Source organism: Eurytemora carolleeae, unplaced genomic scaffold, assembly GCF_000591075.1.
Source record: "Eurytemora carolleeae unplaced genomic scaffold, Eaff_2.0 scaffold1436, whole genome shotgun sequence".
NCBI classification, from domain to species: Eukaryota; Metazoa; Arthropoda; class Copepoda; order Calanoida; family Temoridae; genus Eurytemora; species Eurytemora carolleeae.
In genome coordinates this window covers 51,112-61,566 of record NW_019397327.1, presented here as the reverse complement: position 1 = coordinate 61,566, position 10,455 = coordinate 51,112, and the positions used below count along the sequence as shown (strand labels likewise).

Sequence of the window (10,455 nt, the reverse complement as noted above, 5' to 3'; positions counted from 1 at the left end):
TAAAAATCCAACTTTATACATTTGTCTCGATTAGCACCATGTGTAACATTATATCTAGGGATAATATTTAATTAAAAATCATCCTTTTACTTGGGATAAAACTAAACCCAATCATGCATATGATGTTACAAACTTAAAATTATATAATTGGTTTAATACTAACAGTTCAGCTCGAACGTCATATTTCAATAAACTTATTTTTTAAATGCTGAAAATCTACAAATATCAGTGAAAAAATTACATCATCTGGATTTAAGGCCTTGTAAGCGTAATTTCAAGTGACCCTCAAGGACAAAACCCGATTTACATCGGTATCTTTTCGTTAACTTTCGACTGTTCATTGATTACAGAGAGTTCCGAGCAAAAATCTTTTGAAAAGTTCTTGAAAATCCAGTGTACGCTGCGTACAGTTTGAAGTCAACACAGCTGATCCGTTCCTCGGTTCACTTGCAAAGTTGTAATTACCGAATATTTTACGTTTCACAAGGTTTAGAAACCTTGATCAGTGTTTAAGGATACTGATGTATTGGGCACGTTAATCTCTACAAATGGAGGGTTCCGTGTAATTACGCCTACAGAGCCTTTTAAGCAAGCAAAAATGTTCTTTTTAGCAGGAAAAATTCCAAATTTGGCCTTACAGCATTTGAGATTTGAGATTACAGAATAAAAGTTTTTGTTCATAATGGTTAATATTTTGCCGTTTTTGTATACAAATCCGCGGATTATTACAATTGCTTTGCTTACAAGTTACAAACTGCAAGGAACATACATCTCTTGAAAAGGCTGGAGATCTAGAGTTATCATGTTCATTGTTCATCCTGAAATATAATAAAATATGCTTTAAATCTTTTTATGTTCTTGGGGAACTCGGTAGAAATGCTCTTAGCTTGGTTTTAAAAAGTTGAAGTTGGGTGGGTTGGATTTTATAGTGAGGGTTTAGTTTCCAGGCAAAGCTGGGTTCTCAAGCTAGTATCTATGTATATAAAGTTGTAATCTCTGTTTGTCTTGCTGTGTGTTTTTTTGTCCGATCATAACTCAGGAACCCCTGGATCGATTTGCCTCAAATTTTATTGGGGAACTCGGGAGACCCACGGGAATGTGTCGGGCTTGGTTTAGAGATTCTAAGCTTAGTAACCTCGGCAGCGCTGGGTTCCCAAGCTAGTATATTATAAATTAGTAAACTCTGTTTGTCTGTGAATTTAATTGTTTGTATGTCCGCCGGTAAAAACTCGTGAACCCCTTCACCGATAAGTATAGCATTTTGATTGGGGAACTTGGTATAACAACAAAAATATGCTTAGCTTGGTTTACAAATTCATGAGTTAACTTTCATACAGAAAGGTTTCCTGGCAAAGCTGGAATCCCAAAAAATACATCTTAATATAAAAAAAAACTTTTTAAATAACATGACATTGAGTAATGTAAATGTAGAAACCACCTGTCAAGCTTAAAAGTAGTTTTTCTTGCATCGAATAAAGTGTTACAGATAATCAGTGCTGCTTAGGATCTATTAAATTTTGATGCGGATCCGGATCCTGGATCAGGCACTGAAAAAAACGGATCCGGATCCAGGTAATGAATATTTCTTTAAGATATATTAATTTGTTGAACAAAGGAAAAAATTTAATAATTTTTTCTTCTTTTTTCGTATTTTGTGTTAAAAAACTTAAAAATTCAGAAATAATGAAATTTTTTATAATCTTTTTTCAACAGTTCATATTAGGGGGTTGAGCGCAAAAAGTGTTTATTTGTCTTATTTGGATGATATTTTGCCCCTTGGATCCGGATCCGTGGATCCGCATTTTTTGCGGATGCGGATCCAGGCAGCCAACATGTTTGTGGATCCAATGGATCCTGAGCACTACTGAGATATTAAAGGATTGATATCGAAGTATACTGTATAAATATTCCCCCACTAAAAGATTTTAAATCGAGCGACAAAATCCCTCGAAAATATAAAATGTAAAAACTGCAGTATATTATACCTCAAAATATTAAACTAGGGCGAGATGTGTTCGTTTATTTTCTATTTGAATTCAGTCGCGTATAACAATATTTAAACTTCAGAGTTGTCTTGTCATACTCGTTACACTTAATAATTTTGAACCCATATGCCGACTAAAAATATTAAGGAGAAAAGGCGAAAAATTTACGTTTAAAGGTAAAATTGTGATCGAAAGTCACTGCAGTGATTTACATTTAACCGGCGGAAGCTAGTTTAGCAACCCTGCAAATTTCAGTCTCTGATCACTTAAAAACAATTTCCGATCTCGTCGAAATTTTTTTACCCCTGAGGTAAAAATCAAGAACATTATTTCAAAAATAATTGAATTCTATAGTATTGCCCTTTAAGGATAAATCTAAGAAATTACCTTTTGCAGAGGTTTTATTCCAATTCCCAACCTAAGCTTCGTTCAAGTGCCATTCGCCACCTTTTCATTTTACGATCCCGTTCAATATTATCGATCTCAGGACTAAAACAGGGATTGGTGAATATTATCGATCTCAGGACTAGAACAGGTATTGGTAAATATTATAGATCTCAGGACTAAAACAGGGATTGGTAAATATTATCGATCTCAGGACTAGAACAGGGATTGGTAAATATTATCGATCTCAGGACTAAAACAGCGATTGATGAATATTATCGATCTCAGGACTAAAACAGGGATTGGTAAATATTATTGATCTCAGGACTAAAACAGGGATTGGTAAATATTATTAATCTCAGGAATAAAACAGGGATTGGTAAATATTATCGATCTCAGGACTAAAACAGGGATTGGTAAATATTATCGATCTCAGGACTAAAACAGGGATTGGTAAATATTATCGATCTCAGGACTAAAACAGGGATTGGTAAAAAAGAGACCGACGACAAAATTACAACCGACTCAATTAAAAAGATGCATGCCCGAATCACAACGGTATCATTGCTCTTAACCCCACTATCTACAAAACAGTGAAGTGATCTAGAAAATCTTGAGATAATTTACTGCTTTAGTTCTTATGCATAATTCCGCAATTCACTTTTAGAATAAAAAAACATCAAAATGTAATTCTGTAGAAATTACAAAACACAAAAATAAGAGCTTCTTGGATTTCCAAATTAATATATTTTCACAAAATTATTATTTTTAGAAAAATAAAACTTAATTGCATTATTTCTGTGTAATCTATGTACGTTTAAAGTCCATTAAAATAATCCAAAAAGTTCAACCCATGTCTGAACTAGATTAGAACTTACCAAATAACTTTATTTAACTTTTAAGAATGGGTAAACACTTTAATAATATTGCATTGCATACTGGCTGAAGTGTACGGCGTTGCCCGTGGAATTTTTTAAATATCTATTTAAAAAAATCAAATTTAAAGAATCGATTTATACAAAATAAACTTAAAAATAAGCCTTTATTACCCACAGAAACCCATGGGTTCCCTAGAAAAATTCCAGCATATTTGGTCCCGCCGTTTTCGCAGCTCTAGCTAACTATACAGAAATATTTACATACTTTCATACATACATGCAATATATATATATAAATTATATATATTTGAGCGAAGAGCTTTATTGTATAGAATTGCCAAAAATGAGTTTAAATTAAAAAGAATTTTTTTTTCTTAAGACAGTCTAATAGTTTCAGACAAAAATATTTTTGAAAGACAAATCGCCTATTGGTAAATTCTCACAGGGTGAGTTACCCTTGAAAAATTCTAATGCAACCTGTAAGTCTGTAGATCTGAAATCTTAGTTCCAAGTTGCCATAACCCCAGGCTGACCCCCGCAGCTACTGCAGCCCCTAGAGCGGTCACCTGAATTCAATACAACAAATCAAAAACAAGCATCATGAATATGTCAACCCTTTTTTCTGAAGGACACCGAATTCTCAAAAATCTTCCAATCCCTGTATTTCACTTTTTTGGAATTTGTTAGAAATCAACTCTATTGCACGCTTGTACAGATAAATGTTGATGAAGAGACTTTTTACTATTTGATGTATTTTTATTTAAATGTTTATGCGAACTCAGAACTTAAGAACGTTTCATTTTGGAGAGTAACAATATAAAAAAGAAAACGGTCCTTATACCTAACATGAAATAACATAACATGAAATAACAGAACTGTTTTACCTGACATTAAATAACATAACTCTGGCTTGTATAAAGAAATGAATATTGGTAAAAGTAACCTAACATGAAATAACAAAACTCTGGCTTTTATAAAGAAATGAATATTGGAAAAAGTAACCTAACATGAAATAACATAACTCTGGCTTGTATAAAGAAATGAATATTGGAAAAAGTAACCTAACATGAAATAACATAACTCTGGCTTTTATAAAGAAATGAATATTGGAAAAAGTAACCTAACATGAAGTAACATAACTCTGGCTTTTATGAAGAAATGAATATTGGTAAAGTAACCTAACATGAAATAACATAACTCTGGCTTGTATAAAGAAATGAATACTGGTAAAAGTAACCTAACATGAAATAACAAAACTCTGGCTTTTATGAAGAAATGAATATTGGTAAAAGTAATACATATATGAGTTCCCTTTCCTCCGAAGGTCGGAGAAATATTTTATTTGTATTTACGCAAATAACTCCTCGTTATTACATGATTAGTGTAACGAAGAATAATATTTCTTTAATTATGTTGAACCTGTCAAGAGCAGATAACATGTTTTTGTCATCGTAATATACCCTATATGACTAATGACTATGACTAATGAATAAGGAAGTTTTTCTGAGACAATATACATATGAGAATTTCTTTTTCCCTAAATGATACAATAACAATTACATTTTTACTATACAAATTAGAACTAAAATCTTTAGAATTGTGGATCTCGAGATCAATCCTTGATCTCTGATCTCCTTTTTTTACTAATATGCAAAATAGTTTAATCGTCATTTGTTATCCAGAAAAGTGTCTATAGTTCAACAAATCAGAGTGTCTTAAAACCGAACAGCCAATCAGAAGCCGGGAAATTTCCGCGAAAACCAATATGAGAACTCTTATTTGTCGGAACCGAGAATGGGTGACCAACAAGGATCAACAAGCAAATCAAAAATGCTCACAGTGGAAATTGAGATAAAGAGATCGGGATCCTACTCAAAAGTTCAGGTTTACATAAAGGAAATCTCAGTATATTAAAGATATGAGTAACGTCCTTATACTTGAGTAGCAAGTAATTCTTCCTGGAGAGTAAACACAATAATAGGAAATAATATTTACAAAAACTCATCATTGAGATGTATTTATAATAGACATTTTTTAATTCAACTTTTAATTGTGGTGATCATCTTCTCTTTGTACAATATAAAACAATAACAACAAAAAATCGCAGATTTAATATTATTTTTCGCGCATTTTCAAATTTTACAAAACTCAAAAACTTTTGGACAGAGCGGAATTATTGTTCAAAAATTTAAAGAAAAAAAAGAAAATTATTTCATATTACATTTGTTATTACTGTAATAATGATAATGATAATGATAATGATAATGATAATACTAATGATACTAATGATACTAATAACACTAATAATACGAATAATACTAATAACACTAATAACACTAATAACACTAATAACACTAAAAACACTAATAACACTAATAACACTATTAATACTAATAATACTAATAGTACTAATAGTACTAATAACACTAATAACACTAATAATACTAATAATACTAATAACACTAATAATACTAATAATACTAACAATACTAATACTAATACTACTAATACTAATAATGTTTACAGTCAACCTTCAATCCCTGATCTAAGCTCCTGTCCAATTGAGATTTCTTTAATCAGTCAATAAATACCACATTTACGTGAGGATGAGGGTCATGGTTAAAAGTTTATTGAGTTTAACTTTAGGACCCATTTTCACCTGTTAAATATAGATTTTTCGTTTTTGATACTTGATATTTGTTTTTTAAATATAAGGGTAGTTAGTTAGGTTTACGTCCATTTTCAGGCGGAGTTACTCATTCAACTTTTAAGAATGGATTAAAAAAAACTATTGTGCTACGGCGTCCAATTTAACAGTCAATACATAGTTATACTTAACATTTTTCAAGAACAAACGTATACTGGGCAGTGGGCACCACATTCACGTTGAGCTAAAGGTCCTGGTTAAAAGTTCATAAAGGCTTAACTTTAGAACCCATTTTTACCTGTTAACTGTAGATTTTTTGTATTTTATATTTAATATTTGTTTTTTTTGTGCTATGCATTTTAAATATGCTAGTACATAAGGTTTATCTTAAATTTATTTTCGACGAATTTTGTATCGAGGCGCAGTTACTAACTAGAGATATGTGACACAGTTCCTGATTCCTCATTTGATTCAATTTTATAAATGGGATTTTAAAAAAAAAATTGCGCTGCAGTGTCCAATTAATCTGTCAATTTGGAGAGAATAGCAACCCCTTCTTGCTCTTTCCAAGTAATCAATAAAGGAGAATCTCTGAGTGCAAAAGTGCGCAAAAGATTGCCGCTACTAGGAGTTCAGTATTTTTCAGATAAATAATATAAATGAAAATTGCAGAGAAGCAAACAAATTCCAAAACAATATTTAAGGGAGTGACTGGCTAGGTATGGTAGTTGAGCCGAGAGTTCTGTATTATAAAATAAAATATCTGGATTCATTTGATACCAAAGAAACGTTATTACGTTATGTTAAAGCTACATTAGACTGAAAACTAGCTCTTTAAATGTCTTAAAATAGATTATTTTTTGTTACTTGTTTCTGGATATTTGATTTTTCCAATACGTTTCCCGTTGATTCCCTTAAAAATTTAATCGGAAGTCGACGTTTGAGAAAATGTAAAGAGAATAACAAATTTAATGAAATAATTGATTCCACCATTGACGTCATCGATAATCTCTCTTGAGAAATATGTTCCCGAACAATATTTTTTGTCACGTTTTTTAGTTCAGGTTATTAAGTAATTTCAAACATCCAATCATGCGAGCAAGCTTCCAGAATTATCCCTCCTTGTCACTTTTAAAGAGCGAATTTTCGATATAGATAGTGTAGAAATAAATAGAATAAAAAATACTGCACTTTCAGTTCAACTACCATACCTAGCCAGACACTCATTTACAGATTGCAAATACCTCGCTAAATGAAGGTTTTTGCACATCTATTCCTAGTATGTTGGACTGAAGCTGTAGTAAAATCTAAAAGATGAAAATATTGACCAAAGCGTATTTTTTGCAATGTGCAGAAGCCATTCACAACAATAGGACCATTCACAACAATAAGACCATTCACAATAATAGGACCATTCACAACAATAGGACCATTCACAATAATAGGACCATTCACAACAATAGGACCATTCACAATAATAGGACCATTCTCACAACAATAGGACCATTCACAACAATAGGACCATTCACAACAATAGGACCATTCACAACAATAGGACCATTCACAACAATAGGACCATTCACAACAATAGGACCATTCACAACAATATAGGACCATTCACAACAATAGGACCATTCACAACAATAGGACCATTCACAACAATAGGACCATTCACAACAATAGGACCATTCACGACAATAGGACATCAAAATTAAAAAAGAAAGAAATATTAAAAGAGAAAGTTAACGTTAATTTCATGTGTAGTTTCTCTGCTTAAGTGATTTGCGCATTTTTTACGTAAAAGAAACAAAAAGATTTTTTGATTCAGAAAAATTTACGTCATTATCTTCCACATTTTAGATTACGATTTCAAGGGTGTCGTTTTAAATCGGACATTGCTATCTTTTTATGGAATTATATATATTATATATATAAAATTATGTTTACAGTCCATTTCAGAGGGTTCAATACTTTTTATTATACTTGCTGACCAATTTTATTTTTAAAAATTGTTAAAAAAATTAAAGTTTTCAAATTTCAAAACTTTCCTTTAAATATATATATTTCTTTCCCGACCCAAAAAAGTTTATACCAAGAAAAAAATATTATCATCGGGTCGGTTAAATTATCCAATCTTAGGAAAAATACTAAAAATATCCACAAAGTTTACAAGACCAAAAAACGTTGGAATTATTTTTTAACTCTAATTATAAAATATTGGTGAGCAATTCTTTTTAGAAGACCTGGCTGGCGGTCATTCCTCCGTCAACTAGTATAGAAGATGGTGAACTCTTACTATCCATCTTCATAGCCTCGAAAATGTCCTTCACCTAAAATTAGAGTTTCCAATTTTCGACGAAACTCTTTCGCGAAATTTCGGTAAGCCATTTGAAACAAACGAGAAATCTTTCGATTTTTGTTTCGTAGAAACTATTTAATTCTAAGCCAACACTACGAAAGATTGTCATAAGTTTTTGGCCACGATTCATTGTCAATTTTAGCGAAAATAAGGCCATAGACCAAAAGAACCTCGAAATTCGCAAAATTTGAGTCTCAAATATTTGGCTGGAAATTGGAAACCCTACCTGGAAACAAGTTGCCTCGAGTACAGCCCTAAACAGAAGAGTTAACTATCGAGAAAATTTCATAAGTGCGTCATATGTTTAAAAACATAAAATCTTTTTAAAATTAATTCTGCTTTATGAAATTTGAACAACGAAAAAACAATCTAATATGGTTCAGCTTAAATCTATTTTAACAAGAAATTGAAGAATATTACAGAGACATTAAAGAGAATGTATGCGTCATTTAAAGTAAAAAATACATTTTTTTTAATGTCCGCTTCAAAACAGTACCCTTGAAAGCTTTGTCTCAGTAAGCATGAGGTTTTGAAAACTAATTATTTTCATTTGTAGTTTATCTACAACCATTTCTTCCATCAGAATAATGAAGAATGCTAAAAAACGATGTTATCTTTAACAGACCAGTTATTAAAGCGGAATTTACTTAAGTACGTGTGAATAAAGTAAAACTAAATTTAAAACATCAAACCATTTTATTCCAAGTTTCAGACAAAAAAGTTCGTCTCCGGCACCCTTCATGAATTTTAACCAAACTTGTAAAAATAGATAAAAAAAATGCATAACGATAAAAAATAAATAAAATCAAAAGAATTACCGGAATGAATAAGAGATTGAAACCTGCAAATATGATGTTTTGTAGAATGTGATGTTAACCCACACAGAGTTCCTCTAGCATCACTTTTCCAGTGAGGAGCAAACAATCCTAGATTTATCTAACATATTTTCCAGTGAGGAGCAAACAATCCTAGATCTATCTAACATATTTTCCAGTGAGGAGCAAACAATCCTAGATTTATCTAACATATTTTCCAGTGAGGAGCAAACAATCCTAGATTTATCTAGCATATTTTCCAGTGAGGAGCAAACAATCCTAGATTTATCTAGCATATTTTCCAGTGAGGAGCAAACAATCCTAGATTTATCTAACATATTTTCCAGTGAGGAGCAAACAATCCTAGATCTATCTAACATATTTTCCAGTGAGGAGCAAACAATCCTAGATTTATCTAACATATTTTCCAGTGAGGAGCAAACAATCCTAGCTTTATCTAGCATATTTTCCAGTGAGGAGCAAACAATCACAGATTTATTTAACATATTTTCCAGCGAGAAGCAAACAATCACAGATTTATTTAACATATTTTTCAGTAAGAGGCAATTATTCATACTACAGTCAGATTTTAAGTAAATGTAACAAAGTAAACGCATACTGTGAAAAATGTATTAGTCTTGAATCTTCAATTGTTCAAGCATGTATATTGTATATTATATCTAGACATTTAAATATTAACCATAACAGAATCAAGATTTTAGAATTGTTTGCAGAACAAAGTTCTGCTCTACTTTAAGTATTAAGTATTATTGAATGAATAAAGTAGCTTTCAAAAAGACATAGTTTTTTCCGGGACTGCCTGACAACAAATAATTTTTTAACCCTTTTTATAATAGACCCCTCCAGAATGCTAAGTACTAGGGCTCAAATTGATTATATTTAATGTATAAAAAGGCTCCAAGACCCCTGATGTGATCAGTTATCAGTGATCACCATTTTTTATGGAACACCTGTCAATATTTCTATTTCAGTAAATTTTAAGAATATCTTTTTTCCCCAAAGGAATTTCTGGTTTGGAGAAAAAAAAACCTGAAAATGCGGGAACAAAGTACACTCCGTCAGTTTTTTCCACTTGCTCCGCCAGTGAGGATATCTCACTGGAGTCCTTTATTAATCCCAGATTATCTCGTAACCATCTAAACATCACTTTAATCAGCCAAGGTAAGGATAAAATGTTTTTAAGTATGGGTTTATGTGTGTATGTATGTGTGTAATGTATTTAAGTAAGTATTCTGTATTCATTTATGCATGATTAGGTGAAGGGCCAGGCGTTGCCCGTAGAAAAAAAATGTTTGAAAAAAATGTAGAATTTTTTGTAGCCTATAACACCCCCCGGCCACCCACAAAAATTTCAGCCCAATAGGTC

General features: G+C 31.6%; 1 protein-coding gene across 6 annotated transcripts in view; it reads right to left on the bottom strand.

The window, feature by feature from the left end:
- LOC111713533 (glycerol kinase) overlaps positions 1-10,455 on the bottom strand; it is a 29,700-nt gene continuing 19,245 nt past the window's right edge. Inside the window, exons 16-24 of one of the 6 annotated variants that reach the window (XR_002767712.1) lie at positions 10,119-10,225; positions 9,095-9,179; positions 8,480-8,507; positions 8,138-8,224; positions 7,139-7,201; positions 3,725-3,813; positions 2,373-2,474; positions 571-818; positions 1-259 (exon numbers count right to left, since the gene is read on the bottom strand). Coding sequence is in view for 3 of the 6 variants with exons in the window: in XM_023488405.1 (XP_023344173.1) it covers positions 2,387-2,474; positions 3,725-3,813; positions 7,139-7,201; positions 8,138-8,224; positions 8,480-8,507; positions 9,095-9,179; positions 10,119-10,225 (547 nt within the window). In the remaining 3 variants the exon portion in view is untranslated. The other 5 variants (XR_002767711.1, XR_002767713.1, XM_023488405.1 and 2 more) reach the window with 5 other exon arrangements.